Genomic DNA, 17,683 nt, shown 5'->3' with positions numbered 1-17,683 from the left:
TCTAACTTGGGGAAGAAAATAGACTTCCAGGTTCAGGAAGCACACAGAGTTCCAAAACAACAGGACCCAGGTAGAACCGCACCAACACACATTATAACCAAAATGTCAAAAATTAAGGATAAAGAAGAATCTTAAAAGCAGCAAGAAAGAAGAAGAGAATTACATACAAAGGGGTCACAATAAGACTATCAGCTGGCTTCTCAAATGAAACTCTTCAGGCAAGAAGGGACTGGCAAGAAATATTCAGAGTAATGAAAATCAAAAACCTACAACCACGATTACTCTATCCAGCGAAGCTGTCATTCAGAACAGAAGGGCAGAGAAAGTGCTTCCAGAACAAAGTAAAACTGAAGGAGTTCATTAGATCTAACCACTGTTATATGAAATGTTAAAGGGACTTGTTTAGGAGAAGAAAGAGAATCAAAACTATGAACATTAAAATGAAAACTGTGTTCGGGTTCTCCGCCGCCATCCAGGCGGAAGGGGCACTCCTGCTCCTAACACGAGCTCGCTTTGTGTCAGCCTTGTGCCTTCAGTATCCTTCGCGAGGGGTTTATGGTGCCCTCAGGGCGGAATGAAATGACCAGTACGGGTGGGAGTCAGCGGATGCTATTGCTCCTCCAGACGCAGAAATAAATGGCAGAGAAGAAGATAAGGATTTGACAATTTGGAGGCCAGTTTTACTAGTGTTCATGAAATTTTACCATCTGTTCAAGTAATCAAAAATGGAAAAATCTGCAAAAGCAAAGGAATGTGGAAAGATCTTTCTTGAAGATGCTAAAGTATCAATAGACTCGGAAACAGAGTCTTCATTCAGTATTAATGAAAGCACAACCTCTTCTGATACTGGGCTTTTTGAGAAGCCTCCTACCTCTGTGCAAGTAGACACACCAAAAAAGAGAAAAATGGAGTTTGCAGATGGTCTTGTAGAAGAGAGTTCCAGTTGTGTAGAAGACACTCCATCCAAGGAAAGGAAACTTGTTGCTGAAATTGTCCCAGAGGAAAAAGGTTCTGGTGATGATGAAGGCATTTCAAGGAAAAGAAGACTGGAAACTGATGATTTTCCAAAAGATGAACCTTCTCCTGGAGATAGCACTCAGAAAAAGAGAAAAATAGAACTTGAGGATGTTCCTGAAAAACAAAGCAACTTAGAAGAAGGACACAGCTCAACAGTGGCTGCTCACTACAATGAACTTAAGGAAGTTGGTTTGGAGAAGCGTAGCCAAAGTCGTATTTTTTACCTAAGAAACTTTAATAATTGGATGAAAAGCGTCCTCATTGGGGAATTTTTAGAAAAGTTGCGACAAAAAAAAAAACGTGACATTACTGTTTTGGACCTGGGATGTGGTAAAGGTGGAGATTTGCTCAAGTGGAAAAAAGGAAGAATTAACAAACTAGTGTGTACTGATATTGCTGATGTTTCTGTCAAACAGTGTCAGCAGCGGTATGAGGACATGAAAAATCGTCGTGATAATGAATATATTTTCAATGCAGAATTTATAACTGCTGATTGTTCAAAGGAACTTTTGATTGTCAAATTGAGTGACCAGGAAATGCACTTTGACATCTGCAGTTGTCAGTTTGTCTGTCATTACGCATTTGAGTCCTATGAGCAGGCGGACATGATGCTCAGAAATGCTTGTGAGAGACTTAGCCCTGGAGGCTATTTTATTGGTACTACTCCCAATAGCTTTGAACTGATAAGACGCCTTGAAGCTTCAGAAACAGAATCATTTGGAAATGAAATATATACTGTGAAATTTCAGAAGAAAGGAGATTATCCTTTATTTGGCTGCAAATATGACTTCAACTTGGAGGGTGTTGTAGATGTCCCAGAATTCTTGGTCTATTTTCCATTGCTAAATGAAATGGTGAAGAAGTATAATATGAAACTAGTCTACAAAAAAACATTTCTGGAATTCTATGAAGAAAAGATTAAGAACAATGAAAACAAAATGCTGTTAAAACGAATGCAGGCCCTAGAGACATATCCTGCAAACGAGAATTCCAAACTTGCTTCTGAAAAGGTGGATGACTATGAACATGCAGCACAGTATATGAAGAATAGTCAAGTGAGGTTACCTTTGGGAACCTTAAGTAAATCAGAATGGGAAGCTACAAGTATTTACTTGGTTTTTGCATTTGAGAAGCAGCAGTAAGCACCAGAACAGCTGTGTTCCATCTTATACAGATTTGAATGATCTACTTTAGATAGATTTCACAACTTTCTGTTTGTTTATTTTAATTATTTTAAATGTACAGGATGCTGCCAGAAACTCCATTGTATACATTTAATATTTGCTGTCTGTGACAGATGAACTTTTGTGTGTGTATATAAGAATAAGTTGGGACCTTCCTCTTTAAAAATCTATTTTTAATGTTCAAATAATTCCACTTGCCTCTACTCTCTTAGCTCATAAAAATTATATGACTTGTTAAAGCCACTGAACTCTTTCCACAGTGCTTTGATTTGTTCAATCTATTTACAGTATTAAATTTATTACAGTTGTAGAATTGATGAGGAAGTGTACTGGTTTGCAGGTGTGTGCTCTCATTTCCATAGTTTTATTATATAGTGTTTTTCAAGATTAAGTGGATTGCATCTCTGTACAATTGAATGTAAATGTATCACTAAAGTTAAAAATTTAAAACTAAATTTTAGATGGTTATAATACTTATTTACCCAGAATTTTAGCCAGTTATTACATATTGTTACTATTTTATTTGCTAATATGATGTAATTATGGAACTGGATAGAACATTTTGGATGCCAGCATAGAATGGCTTTGGATTTGGGGGGCTTTTGCTGAAGAATTTCCTGCCATACCAATTAGTTTTTCTAGATTTCAAGAATGTAATTAGATTTATCTCTTTTCATTGGATAAAAATGCCCTTGTTTTTTCTTGAGATATAATGAAAACCTCTCCATGTAAACCTGTTGCAGATTATCCTCGAATTTAGATATGGAACTGCAGTTGGAGGATGTGGCTATGCAAAAAAGCTGACAGACTTCAAGTTAATTTTTCCCATGTTAGATCTAGGTTACTGTCACTACATGCTATAGATTGTTACTCCCTTCATCCCAGAAAGAAGCAGGAGTATTGATTCCTCAATTACAACATTATACTTTGCATAGTAGGATCCATCATCTCATTACCATTCAGAATTTGTATTCGCCATTTCTAAACTGTTACAGTCATCAGCCCTGGCTTCTCACTTGCCTACTCTTCCAAAACTGACAGCTAGGTGACCTGTTGTCCTCACATCACTGTTTAGAAAACTTGCCAATTTTTGGATGTAGGATAACCTAAAGAGCAAAGCAGAGGAATTTTTGGCATATTCTTTAAAAAATCATTTCTTTAAAGCATGTTTAAAAACATTCCTTTCTAAAATTATCTTGAGTACTTGTTTAAAAAGTGTAGTTTTTCAATTTGTTTATATATGTTGTTCATGGTGTTGGAGTAGCAAGTCTTTTAGCAAGAAACATTGGTTAACTAATTTATGTTTCTTTTGCAATCTGTCAATCTCCAAACTGTTAACAAATTTACAAAAATTAAGTCTTTTTGCCATGGTGGTTGCCATGAGTCATTTGGGGAAATAAATAATTGTATGTCTCATTATGGTGGCTGCTCTTAGCTAGCTGAGGTTTTTGTAATGGTGCTGAGGAGGTGGAAATGGTGAGCTCTTAGTATCACATATCCAGGTTCATTTTAGTTCTGGAGGAAGTACCAGAAAGTATTATGAAAGTTCAGTAGAACATGAAAAGCTTCTTTATTATTTTCTATCACTATTCTCATTTAATGGCCTTACTTAATTGTAAGCAAATAATAAAACATTTTTGGCCTTTTCTGCTCTTTTCACCCCAAAGGATGGTGTAATTGTTGGTAATACAAAGCAGGAAGAAAAGGAAAGTCTAGGGCCATGGATAGAAAGGAGCAAAGGAGACCCCAAATGGATGGATCAGGGTTTTCGGTCTGAGTAAGCTGTTGTGTGTGCAGGAGAGGTGCAGAGCCTCACCTGAGGATGTGTAGTTCCAGAAGTTATCATTTTCTTTGAGCTGTTAGTCTCACTGCCTTCTCTGGTCTTCACTCCCTGCTGCAATTAAGTGTCTGGACAGTGACTCAAGAAGAACTCTTAGGAAGAGGTGGCCATTGCCCAACATCACCAAGGCAAAAGTTGGTAGGACTCCCCACTACCACCATGCACACACACAGACACACAATCTAAATATGTGGTTATTTTCCATTCAAGACCTGTAACTCTTAGGGAAGGGAAGAGTATAGCTTTTCACTCTCAGGTCAGTGATGTAAGCGGTTCATGGGAGAGACTGCAAGGCCCTTTTTGTTCTCAGAGGATGAAGGTAGAAATGAAGATCAAATCAGCCATTTGTGGGAAGAACACAACCTGAGATTGGAAGGATTGATCTAGGAATATGCTGGTACAACCAAGAACACTGAAATTGAATTCTTTGGACCTAGAATATGCTAAAGGAAAGTCATTATGTAGCCATAGTGTTCAGAGAGGAAAAACTGGCCAATTCCAGCTGCAAAGAGGTATCTTAACCTATAGACAGCAAGAAGCCTGCATGTAGTAACTGCTTTTTCTGTGCCCACAAAGCCTCTGGTTCTAGTGTGTCTCCCCAAAGAAATTTGCCTTCAGAAAGAGAAGGTATTGATTAGAGACTGACTTCTATTAACTAATCCTTTTTAACTCTTCCCCAAACTTGGAAATTGAGGAAATATGATTGTTGTCTAAATTAGGCAATAGCATTAATAGGGCTCAGAGAAGAGGTGTGCAACGTAAGACAGACTTTTAGGCAGGGTGCGTGTTGATCATTGGAGAGGCATAAAAAGCATTGTCAGATATCCTGATCTCCAGTCCCTTTAGCTCTTTTGGGAATTTATTCTTTAGCCAGATTAGCTTATTGCCATTGCTATTTTGATATGTTGTTAAGTATCCTTCTAATGAAGATTTGGCTTGTGTAGGTCTACCTTCAGAGAGAAATGCCTGTGTGAATATTCTCGTGAATATTCAGTAGGACATTATTTTTCACTGTTGATAAAATGACTTTGTTTTCTACCTCGGGCTTTGTATGTATCATGAACCAGTCACTGCCAAGGTTTCTGGGTTTTCAAAATAGAGGCCAGATCTGGGACCAGGGCAGTATAAATAAAGTACTAAAATGCCTGTGGCATTTGCTGGCCCTTTGGTCAACTAGGAAGCATATACGATGTCATCACCTCCGTAATTGCTGTTTTATCCAATACTACACTCCTCATAAGAAGTTTCTTCATTTTGCATCCTGTAACAGAGCAACATTCCTTATTCTTCGAAGGCAATAGATGCAGTGGGTGCTACGCTTACTTAGTGATAGACTTATTTAGCAGATATATATGGGGCTGGGGAGAGCCAGCTCCACCTTGTGCCCTCAGTTCCTCTTCTGGTCCCATTTAGCCCTGAAGCATGTGTGCCCGCTCCTCACTGCAATACTGAGCAACTATGAGACACCCAGGAATATTCTTCTCAGCTTGCCTGGGGAAACTTACGGTCAGCCCTAAAGCCCTCTGCTCCGTAAAATCCTGGGCCCTGCTTCTTTGGGATGTACCTCAGATAAAGTCAGGTTGACAGCTAACATTAAGCTCCTACCTTAAGTCAATCACTTTTCTAACTTAAATGTAACTCACTTTGGTCCTTAAAACAACTGTATGAGTTAAGGATAGAGATAATTTTTAATGATTAGGAAACAGGCACAGAGAGGTTACAGACTTGCCCAAGGCAGAGCCAAGATTTGAATGTCCCACATCCCCCAACTCAGGCCTGCACTTTGATTTCATGTTATTCCTCAAGAGGTTTTAAGACTGGGATGACTCCTTGCCCATCCACTACCTGCAACTTGAAATGTTAATTATTGGAACACCCCATCCTTTTTGTTCAAAATTTAAATACTTTTTATTGAAGTGTAGTACTGATTTTTCACAAATAAAACACGTGAATACCATGTGCACACATATCAACAAACTATTACCAGCACCCTGGAAGTCCCCCTCATGTTCCCTTCCAGTTACTACTTCCCCAACGGTAACCGCTATCCTAATTTCTAAAAGCATATAGTTTTGTCTGGTCTGGGACATATGAATAGAATCAAATAGTAAGTATTTTGTACTTGGTTTATTTGCTCAACATTGTGAGATTTTTGTTGCATGTATTTGTTCATGGTTCATTCTGACGCTGCATGAATAAACCACATGAAAGTTTAAAAAAAAAATAAAATAAAATGAAAACTGTATCATAACAACCAACAACAGAAGCTAGGGAATCAAATAAAGGCAAACTAAGTAGGCAATGAGAGTGGGAAAAGAATTATAGATATGGAGAACATACTGGGGGGTGGTTAGCTGGGAGGGGGATGTGGGAAAAGGGAGGGAGATGGTATAGGAATTAAGAAGCATAGTAGGAGGGAGTGGAGTAGATAAGAAGATGTTAAGAAGAACTATATGCACAGCCAATGGGCATGGACTAAGTGGAGGGACACCTGGAAGGAGAGGGGTCACTGGGTGTAGGGGAACAAAGGGAAGAGAAATTGGGACAACTGTAACAGCATAATCAATAAAACATATTAAAACAACAACAACAACAAAAAAACTGTGTGTTGATTTTGTCCTGTGGATCACGTAGATTCATGTCAAAGTCACCCTGGCCTGTGAGAGTTGCATTTTTTTTTCTTTGTATCAAATGAATTTTGACAGTATTATGTTTATTTTCAGAATTTTCTCTTCAGTATCTGTGGATAGTTTTCTCCTTTTCCTTTTATTATTGTCTTTTCAAGTACATTTTTCAAAATATTCACCCAAATGCAAACACTCTAATTCATTCACTGACTGTATAAAAAAAAATGCATGTTATATCCACCCATTCAAGTTTTTATACTTCTACTATATAGGCACGTGTCTATAAACACCATTAGTATTGTTCTCTATACTTAAAATTTTGTTTTCTGAAATGAAAAAATATGCTTTAGATTATCTTTGCAACTAGTTTTTTTTTTACTCATTGTTTTGTTTTTTAGCTTTATTTATGTCAACATGTCTATACATGTAATTTATTTTAGCTATATATAACTGTAAATATAAGCTGTCGAATATTGGCAAATTTGTATTGTTTGGTCTCATATATTGTATGGCTATTCCACCATGTAGATGTGCATAAAAGAGAGTTTTTTAGGTTAAACACCTAGATGTAAAACTGCTAGGTGCACTTTCAACATGTTTAGATCAGCCATGTTGTTCTTGAGGTTGATAAACTAATTAGCCTCTCATGAGCAGTTAAGCCTTTCCATTTAAAAAAATATATATATCAAGCTCTTTTATTTTTGCCTAACAAAGGGGAGAAAAATAATACCTTTTAAACAAACTTTAAAGATCCATAATTTCTAGTGGGTGTGAGAATCTTTGTTAAAGTTTTGGCCATTTATTTTATTTTAATTGATTTTTCATCACCATTAAGTACAGTGAGTTTTTTATTTCAATAACAAATTCTTCTTGAAAATGTGTTCCAGTTTCTTTTCCCCACTTGGACAAAAGTTCATTGCAATATGATGAAATATAACCATTTTATTGGTTTGCATATTCCTGTTTCAAAAAATTTCTCATGGACTTCTAGCCAAGATGGAGGCATAGGTAGACACACTGCATCTTCCTCTACAACTAAGGAGGAATACAAGTACCTCAAAACTGGAGACAATCAGAAGTTTCAGAAAATTGAGCTGCATGGAAAACAAAAAAATAAAAAAGAAATATTCTCCAGACAGGTAAGAGGGGCGGAGAGGACGCTGTGTGGTGGTGGCAGCAGCGGTGGCAGGGGCAGGCTAGTGGAAAGCACTGTCACACATTTTAAAAAGTAGGGAGGAAACACCAGGGGAGCATTCCCAGCACCAGACCAGACTGCAAAGCTCACGGTTCCCGCGTCGGGGAAAATAAAGTCACATTGCTTCTGACTGTGAAAACCAGTGGGGGTTGGGGTGGAGGAAGAAACTGCTGGTCCCTCAGCAGAGTCCATTTGTTTAGAGGTCCCCCATGGTCCTAGAACATCTCCAGACCCACCCACTCTGGGAACCACAACCAGAGCAACAGCTAGAGAAGTTCCACTCCCATGGAGGAAGTGGGAGAAGTGCATGGAAAAGGGGTGAGTGCTGAGAAAGCAGCATTGTTCCCTCTCAGACCCCTTCCCACATATAGCACCACATTGTGGTGAAACGGGTCACCCCATACTGACAAATACTCAAGGCTCCACCCCTTACAACATCACAGGTGTGGCAGCTCTACCTAAAACACATAGGCAAACACAGAAGGTTGTCAAATCGAGGAGAGAGAGACGTATGGTCCAAAGGAGGGGGCAGATCAAGGTTCCAGTGGGAGAACTAAGTGACAAGGAGAGAGTCAACCTAATAGATGCAGAGTTCAAAGCACTGGTGATAAAGATGCTCACAGATTTGACAGTTATACTTGAATACTGCAAATGTGGAAGGAAAGAAGTGAAGGCTATGCTAGGTGAAACAAAGGAAAATCCACATGAAACCAGTGGCAAAGGAAAAGAAACTGGGGTTCAAATCAATGATTTGGAATGTAAAGAAGAAACAAACAGTCAACCAGTACAGAATGAAGAAACAAGAATTGAAAATAATGAGGAGAGGCATAGGAACCTCTGGGATAACTTTAAACGTGCCAACAGCTGAATTATAGGAGAAGAGGAAGAGCAAGAAATTGAAAACTTCTGTTAAAAAAATAATGGAGGAAAACTTTCCAAATTTGGTGAAGAAAATAGACATACAAGTCCAAGAAGCACAGAGTCCCAAACAAGCTACATTCGAAGAGGACCATACCAAGACACATCATAATTAAAATAACAAAGGTTAGAGATAGAGAACCTTAAAAGCAGCAAGAGAAAAGAACAGAGTTACATACAAAGAGGTGCCTATAAGAGTACCAGCTGATTTCTCAAAAGAAACTTGGCAGGCAAGAAGTATTCAAGTGATGAAAAGCAAGAACCTACAACCAAGGTTACTCTATCCAGCAAAGCTATCATTTTGAATGGAAGGGCAGATGAAGTGCTTCCCAGAAAAGGTAAAGCTAAAGGAGCTCATCATCATCAAGCTATTATTATATGAAATGTTAAAGGAACTTATTTAAGAAAAAGAGGATCAAAACTATGAACATTAAAATGACAAACACAACTATCAACAACAGAACTTAGAACAAAGAAGGAAACTAACTAACTAACTGAGCAAACAACAAGAATAGGAACAGAATCATAGGTATGGGGATAATTTGGAGGGTTATCAGCTGGGAGGGGGAACAGGGAGAAATAGGGAAATGATGCTGGGATTAAGAAGCATAATCGGTAGGTATAAAATAGACAGGGGGAAGTTAAGAATAATATAGGAAAGGGTGAAGCCAAAGAACTTATAGGCACGACCCATGGACATGAACTAAGGGCAGTGGGATTGCTGGAGGGAAGGCAGGTACTGGATGGAGGGGAGCAAATGGAAAAGAAATTAGGACAACTGTAACAGCATAATCAATAAAATGTACTTTAAAAATTCTCACTAGAGTACATGTTTTACTAGGGCAGACTATATTATTCTTATTCTGTATTTTTATTCTTACATCCATCATAGTAACTATATCATAGAAAGGTCTTGATAAATATTAGTTGGAACAATAAACACATACAGTCTTTTTGTTTCTCACTGCCACTTATTGAACAACCAAACTTCTAGGCATGGAGGATACAGAATGCACATACCGTAGTTCCCATCTGTACAGTCACTCAAATAGACCTTGAGAAACAAAATGATTTTCAATGTACTCATTGCAACATCTTCCTGCTCAAATGTTCTTTTAGCATGAGTGGTTTTAGATTTTGACTGACAGTCACATTCATAAAACACACGTCTTCATGTAGCACAAAATTCGCTGGCTCTAAGAAAGACTATAGAACAGGAACAACAACATAGTTGAGGTCTTGTGACTTGCAGACATAGTGTCTGATGTCCTGTACTTGGGGGTGGGGTGTGGTCAGAGATACAGGCTAAGTGGAAGCACAATCTCTGTTCAGGAAAGCCATCAGCTCTAGAACCGCTTCAGCTTCTGTATTATGCTAGTCACATGCCAGCCTCAAATGAGCATAACCACTCCCTGGTCTCCAATTGCAACCGAATGTTATCAATACTGATGATTCATTCCTTTAAAAGCAATGTCCATAAAGAGGTATAGGTGCTTAGTTTGGCACATTATCCTCACTCAGATTCTGATTTATCTTGGATTAAGGTATACTTTGAATAAATAGGTACACGAATTCTATGAGTTAGTATTACAGGAAGATTCAGTCAGAGGTTAAATGCTCAGATATCCCCGAAGCTAGAAGTAAGGTCACAGACTCAACTGATAACACTTACTTCCAGTTTCTTCCCAACCCCTCCATTTTTCTCTTATACTTTTAACACAGCAACTTCTACAATATTTGTTGCACAAAAATAACCCTGCTAAAACATCAAAACATCAACAATGATCAGGACCTCTATTATCCAATGAACAGTTGTTAAATAAAACAAAACCCACATTAACTTTGATTATACCCCCTTACAACTTTCCAGTATTTCTGTGCCAATTAGACTACTTTTAAACCCATTTAGCAATAATTATCTGTAGCTTTTTAAAGGTTTTATCAGACATATTCACCTGCCTGTGCAAGTTTTCCAAAGCTAGCTTTCTGCTTTGATTCAGTCCCATGATTCAATACACTGGTTCCCCAAACCTGAATTTCCTCCTGTATGTTGGGGCCAGTGTGAAGTACCAATAAGTGTTTGCTTCTGAGTTCTTAGGGCATGTGTACAACTCAATGCATTGTGGAGGACGTCTAGATTCCTACTCAGCGGGTAGGGAGCTTGTAAGTTGCCACTCTACCTAACCACAGTAAAAGGATGAACAAACTGGAAAATCAGCAACTTTCCTTAGATGTTAGAAAAAGAGCTCACAGGGCAAACCACTGCCCGGAGAAGTGGAGAGACAGGCATACACAGAGAATCACAACTTTCCAGAGTAGACATCCACGTGCAGAACCCTCTGTGGAAACCAGGACCAGTGTAAAAACTGTAATTGATGAATTGCTGGAGGCTCAGAGGAGACAATGGAGAGTTTAAGACTCCAGGAGAGTTCCCACATTTTTGGGACTTACCTGCTGGAGCGCTACCAGCTTTTCCCAGTTAACAGCAGAGAAAAGTCCCCTCCTACCTCTAATGGGGGGGGGGGAGCAAAAGAACCCCTTTTGGAATATGCCAGAGCATTCTGTTCTTAACATGTTCTGCTCTCATGAGAAACTGTTTTACTAGAGCTTAACCTATTAGGATTTTATCACAACCTAACCAACCTGTAGGGAGGGAAATCTCCAACTCCAGCTCCTGGACTGACAGGCACAAGTAAAATTCATAGTCCCGGCACACAGACTCACTGTCTGAGACACAATCATAGGGCTCCCAATGCTCTCCTGCTGCCGCCACACACACACATCACTAAAAGTCTGTTCCCTGGAGTTTCTTTAATTTCATATAACATGCCTGGCTTTCAACAAAAATTTACAAGGCAGATTAATAGGCAAAGACACAGTTTGAAGAGACAGAGCAAACATCATGACTCAAATGTCAGGGAAGTTGGAATTATCAGACCACAAATATAGAACAACTATGATAATATGCTAAGGGCTCTAATGGAAAAGAAGAAAATAGGCAGGGACAGATGGGAGTGAAAGCAAAGAAACTGAAATTCTAAGAAAGAATTAAGTATATTGTGCCTCCCACAAAGTATTAAGTGCCCCCAGGAAGTTATCAGTAAAGCATATTCTACTTCTAGTTGCTGTTCTGTCTGAGTGTGGCCAGAAGGCTTTCAAATTGCCTTTTTGCATGTCCTTGGACAAATCACCAGTGATGACAATAGTCACTGTGTTGCATGTATGATTTCTTGACCTCCTGTTTTGTGTAGTATCCCATACACATTCATATCAAATAAAACTTTTTAAAAAAACTATACAGAGCAAGCGATAATGACATGCGGCCCTTCATAAATTAGGCAACATCTTGATTTATAGTAACATAATGCATCAGCTAGCAGTTGCCAGGAACAATATGTGCCAGTTTAGTGCAAAGCTGGGAAAACCAAACAAACAGACCACCACCCGCTCCCAAAACACACAATCCAGTGGTAACTCCAGACTATTATTACTCAGGTGGGCCTTCAACTAGGACCATCATCATTAAGAAATGCTGGTTGATATCTTTCCTCCTAACCACCCAAAGAGACTTCTTGGGTAAATGTTATAGTCAGCTTCATTCAAATAATCTTCCAGCAGAAGATGAATTCTGAGATTTCTTCCAGCAGTGGCCATGGGTTGGCACTACATTTGAAAGTTGGAACTAAGAAGACTACTATTCTGATCTGAAATGTTTTCCTCCTTTAAGACATTATCACCGATTTAATTGTTTACATCCCTCCTGATTTCCTAGTTTTGTTTTGTCAATTTCATTCACTATGTGTCTCAATCCAGGCTCAGCCACCCTGAGTAGGATCTCTGATTCTGGCCCCACCCACTCATAGGACAAGTGTCCCTTCCTGAGAGCTTCTTTTTGGCCAGTTTCAGTTTAAAGGAATGGGATGGGATAATATCAATAACTAGACAACAGGGCTATGCTTACAGTAAAACCACACAGACTGAAGATATCATCCAGCCATTGTTCCCTGAAGAATGCACACATATTCAGAGGAATTGAACTTTGGGGCAAGTGCAGCCCCATCCACAGGCCACTGGGGCCTGACAGTGTGTCAATTGTGAAAGACAGTTTGTCTCTGTGTCATCCTCCACCCCTCATTCCCACTTCCACACCCCACAAACCTCAACAAGTTTCCTCCCTTTGCTGCCATTCATAGATGTCAAATTCATTCATCTAGTCAAGCCAGCCAGCCCTCATGCCCTTACTCTCCCACTGCTTAGTAAAGTTACTTTTAATGACCTTCCTCCCCAACTAGGGAAGTGATAAGGACTTGATTTTCTATAAATGCTGTAATTTTTTCTTTCTAAAATATTTTTCCATTCCTACATCATTGGGTGTTAGAGTAAATTCACATGATGATGATGATTTTTTGGAGTGTCACTAACAGCAGACCTAGACTCCTAATGGCATAGAAAAAAACAAACAAACTAGAAAGCATGTGAATTGTGTACAATTGACTGGCCTGTGAGAGAAGTATGGTTTTTGCTTTTCATTCTTATTTCTCTAAGTGATCTTTCAAATATTCTCTGTTGAAAAGGACGCTTGGTTTTGTTTATGTGGTGAGTCATTATTTATTGATTTGCAAATGTGTGTCAACCTTGCATTTCCAAAATAAATGCCACTTGATCATGACATATATCTTTCTGATGTATTGCTATATTTGGTTTGCTAATATACATTTTTTTCTAATCAGATCTTGTTTATTACTTTTTTAAAGTATATTTTATTGATTATGTTGTTACAGTAGTTCTAATTTTTTTCCCCTTTGCTTCCCTCTTTCCTCCAGGAATCCCACCCCCATTAGTTCATGTCCATGGGTTGTGCATGTAAGTTCTTTGGCTTCGCCACTTCCTATATTATTCTTAACGTTCCCCTGTCTATTTTGTAGCAACCAATTATGCTTCTTAGGCTCCGCACCATTTCCCCATTTCTTTCCCTCCCACTCCCAACTGATAACCCTTCAAATGATCCCCATATTTATGATTCTGTTCCCATTCTGCTTAGTTTAGTTGGATTTTGTTTTTATTTTTTAGATTCAGTTGTTGATAGTTGTGAATTTGTTGTCATTTTAGTGTTCATAGTTTTGATCTTCTTTCTCTTAAGTCCCTTTGACGTTTCATATAATAATGGCTTGGTGATGATGAACTCCTTTAGCTTCACCTTGTTTGGAAAGCACTTCATCTGGCCTTCCATTGCAAATGATAGCTTTGCTGCATAGAGTGATCTTGGTTGTAGGTTCTTGATTTTCATCACATTGAATACTGCTTGCCAGTGACTTCCTGCCTGCAAAGTGTCCTCTGAGAAATCAGCTGATAGTCCTATAGGCACCCCCCTGTAGGAAACTCTCTGTCTCTCTCTAGCTGCCCCCAGGACTCTGTCTATATCTTTCACCTTTGGCATCTCAATCATGCTGCATCCTAGTGTGGTCCCCTCTGGGTCCAGCTCGCCCGGGACCCTCTGAGCTTCCCAGACCTGTATGTCCATCTCCTTAGCAAAATTTGGGAAGTTTTCCTCATTATTTTCAATTCTTGCTTCCTCATTCTGCACTGGTTGATTGTTTCTTTCTTCCTTATGTTCTAAATCAATGATTTGAATCCCAGTTTCCTTCCCTTCACCATTCGTTTTGTGTGAATTTTCCTTCATTTAACTTAGCATAGCCTTCACTTCTTCTCTTATGCGTTTGCCATACTCAAGCATATCTGTCAAGCCTGTAAGCATCTTTATCACCAGTGTATTAAATTCTACATCTGTTAGGTTGTCTATCTCTTCATCTGTGAGGTTGGCTATGTCCTCATCACTTAGTTCTCCCACCGGAACCTTCATTCGTTCCTCCTTTTGGGCCATACTTCTCTATCTCTTCATTCTGACAGGCTCCTGTGTTTGTTTGCCTCCACATCCCAGGTAGATCTGTCATCCATGTTACCTTGTAAGGGCCAGAGCCTTAGGGATCCGTCAGTACAAGGCGACCTGTTTCACCATGTTGTGGCACTGTATGTGGGGGAGGGGTCTGAGAGGGAACAATGCCACCTGCTCAGCACTCGCCCCTTTTCCAGGCACCTCTCTCACTTCCGCACTGCCCTGGCACCTCTCTAGCTGCTGCCCTGCCCATTGTTCTAAGAGTGGGCGGGTCTGCGGACACTCTAGGACCCTGGGGGCCCTTTAAACAAGCAGACTCTGCTGACGCCAGCAGTTTCTGCCTCCATTCCAACCCCACTGGTCTTCACAGTCAGAAACAAAGAGGCTTGATTTTCCCTGGTGCTATGACTGTGAGCAGCAAGGTCTGGTGAGGCATTGGGAACACTCTTGAGGTGACCCTCCTGACTTTTTAAAATGTGACTGAGCTTTTTGCCAGCCTGCTGCTGCCGCCACTGCTGCTGCTGCTGCCGCTGCCACCAAACCGCATCCTCTCTGCCCCGGTTCCATCCCTCCTACCTGTCTGGATGAGTATTTCTTCTTTATATCTTGGTTTGCTGGAATTCCATGCAGTTTGATTTTCTGGAACTTCTGGTTGTTTCTAGTTTTGAGGTACTGTAGTTGTATTTCTTCTTAGTTGTGGAGGGAGACGCAGCATGTCTGTCTATGCCTCCATTTTGGTTGGAGGTCTAGTCTGCTAATATTTTGTTGAGGATTTTAGCATGTATGTTCATCAGTGATATTGGCCTATAATATTCTTTTGTGTGTGTGTGTGTTCTTTTCCCCAGGAGATGTGTTTTATATTTATTAATCATACAAATAGTTTTCTATAGTATCCCAGGGCAAACCAGTAAATTTGGCAGTTCAATTGGTGGTGGTGTGTGTGTGGGGTCCCCTCAGAGACCCACAGGCCAGTGGCATGGGCCCAGAGTGTCCGGGTTCACAGTGCAGTTTGTCGCTCGTGTCCATCTTGTTGGTAGTTTTTTCGCCACATCAAATGACTGGGATCCCAGAGATGACGGGGATGGGGAATCCTCCAGGTTCTTAGGAAATTTCACTCCGCTTCTCCTGCTCAATGGTCTCTTTGGTCAGCAGGGTGTTCTTCTCCTGCGTCTCCATCTTCTTCAGCTTGGCCTTATCAAAGCTGGCGACTTCTCCCATGTCCCGCTTGTCTGCCATTTTCTTAAAACAATCCTTGGCCTTGGCTCTCAAGACTGGATCCCAAATACCCCTGGCGCTGCTGCAGCAAGAGACCTTTGTGTGTGTTTTTATCTCATTTTTTAATTAGGATGATGCTGGCTTCATAAAATGAGCTTTGGAACCTTCCCCTCTCTTGAATTTTATGAAATACTTTGAGAAGGAGAGATGTTAGTTCTTCTTGGAATGTTTGGGAAAATTCACCTGCGAAGTCATTCGGTCCACAGTTTTTGTTTGTTGGGAGTTTTTCTTTTTATTACTGCTTCAATTTCACTAGGTGCAATCTGTTTATTCAGATTCTCTGATTCTTCCTGATTTAGTTTTTTAAGATTGCATGTTGCTAGGAATTTATGCTCTGATTTTTATTATTTCCTTTCTTCTACTCACCTTGGGCTTCATTTGTTGTTCCAGCCAAGGTGAAGGTGCAGACAGACATGCTGCATCTCCCTCCACCACTAAGAAGGACTACAACTACCTCAAAACTAGAAACAACCAGAAGTTCCAGAAAATTAAACTGCATGCCAGTCCATCAAACAAAGATATAAAAAAGAAATACTCATCCAGACAGGTAGGAGGGGCGGAGCCTGGGTGGAGAGGACGCAGTGTGGTGGTGGCAGCAGCAGCGCCGGGAGCAGCAGCGGCAGTGTTGGGCCAGCGGAAAGAGCAGTCACACATTTTAAAGTCAGGAGGGACACATGAGGAGCATTCCCAGCTCCTCATTGGACCTCACGGTTCATGGTCCCAGCACTGGGGAAAATCAAGCCTCATTGCTTCTGACTGTGAAGACAAGTGGGGTTTGGGGACAAGGCAGAAACTGCCAGTCTCTCAGCAGTGTCCACTTGTTTAAAGGGCCTGCAGGGTTCTAGAATGTTAGCAGACCCACCCACTCTGGGAACGATGGCCAGGGCATCATAAGAAGCAGAAGGACTTTGTAAAGGAACTAGTATAAATAACCCATGGACATGGACAAGAGGGGGAGGATTAACTGGGGAGAAGTGGTGGGCTATTCGGGGGGGGTTGCAATGAGGGAAAAAGTGGGACAACTGTAATGAAAAACAACAAAAATAAAATTAAAAAAAAGAAATACAAATAAAAATAAATGAATTTAAAAACAAAATAAAATACAGATAAAAATGCAAAAACATAAAATAAAAGCATAAATAAAATAATAAAATGTTAAAAGCTTGAGAAAAATAAAATAATAAAATTAAAAATGCAAATAAAAAATTTAAATAAAATAAACAAATTTTAAAGCTAAGTAAAAATACAAATAAAAATGTAAAGAGTGAAATAAAAGAGAATAAATAAATTAAATAATAAAATATCAAAAAATTGAAAAAATATAATGAAAACAAAATAGAAAATACAAATAAAAAATTTTATAATAAAGATAAACAAATTTAAAAACAAAAAAATGTAAAAAGTAAAAGAAAAGAAAACCCAAAAGAAAACAAAATTAATAAATGAAGAAGAAAAGAAAAATGAGAAAATAAGCAAGCTTGTCCACATCCCACAAGTCATCACAATCAGCTCTCTGTGCTCTCATGGACTGAGACTACCTCAGCCCTGCCAGGGGCTTATATAGCAGTGATTTGGGACCTATCACAGTGCTGCCTTATCAGGTCAGAGCAAGAAGTGGACCCCTGGCTGGTGATAAACTGCAGTGGTTTTTTTGGTCTGATAACTGTTTTACTCAGGAAAATAAATAAATAAAAGGGTACCCCAAAGTTTTATTTTTTTTAAATCATCTGGTAT

General features: G+C 39.5%; 1 protein-coding gene and 1 pseudogene across 1 annotated transcript; one reads left to right on the top strand and one right to left on the bottom strand.

Annotated features, from left to right (window-relative positions):
* The first annotated feature begins 692 nt into the window (after nucleotides 1-692).
* Nucleotides 693-2,720, top strand: LOC150000459 (mRNA cap guanine-N(7) methyltransferase-like). The gene has a single exon (XM_090287910.1). The coding sequence runs from the start codon at nucleotides 726-728 to the stop codon at nucleotides 2,157-2,159; it is 1,434 nt and encodes a 477-aa protein (XP_090144036.1). The 5' UTR covers nucleotides 693-725; the 3' UTR covers nucleotides 2,160-2,720.
* A 12,803-nt stretch (nucleotides 2,721-15,523) lies between these two features.
* LOC150000458 (thymosin beta-10 pseudogene) lies at nucleotides 15,524-15,949 on the bottom strand (annotated as a pseudogene).
* Between the last annotated feature and the right edge of the window lie 1,734 nt (nucleotides 15,950-17,683).

The sequence above is a fragment of the Furipterus horrens genome, unplaced genomic scaffold (assembly GCF_987537825.1).
Source record: "Furipterus horrens unplaced genomic scaffold, mFurHor1.1.pri manual_scaffold_10, whole genome shotgun sequence".
Lineage (NCBI taxonomy): Eukaryota > Metazoa > Chordata > Mammalia > Chiroptera > Furipteridae > Furipterus > Furipterus horrens.
Note: the sequence above shows the minus strand (reverse complement) of the source record. Positions and strands in the feature narration are given on the sequence as shown.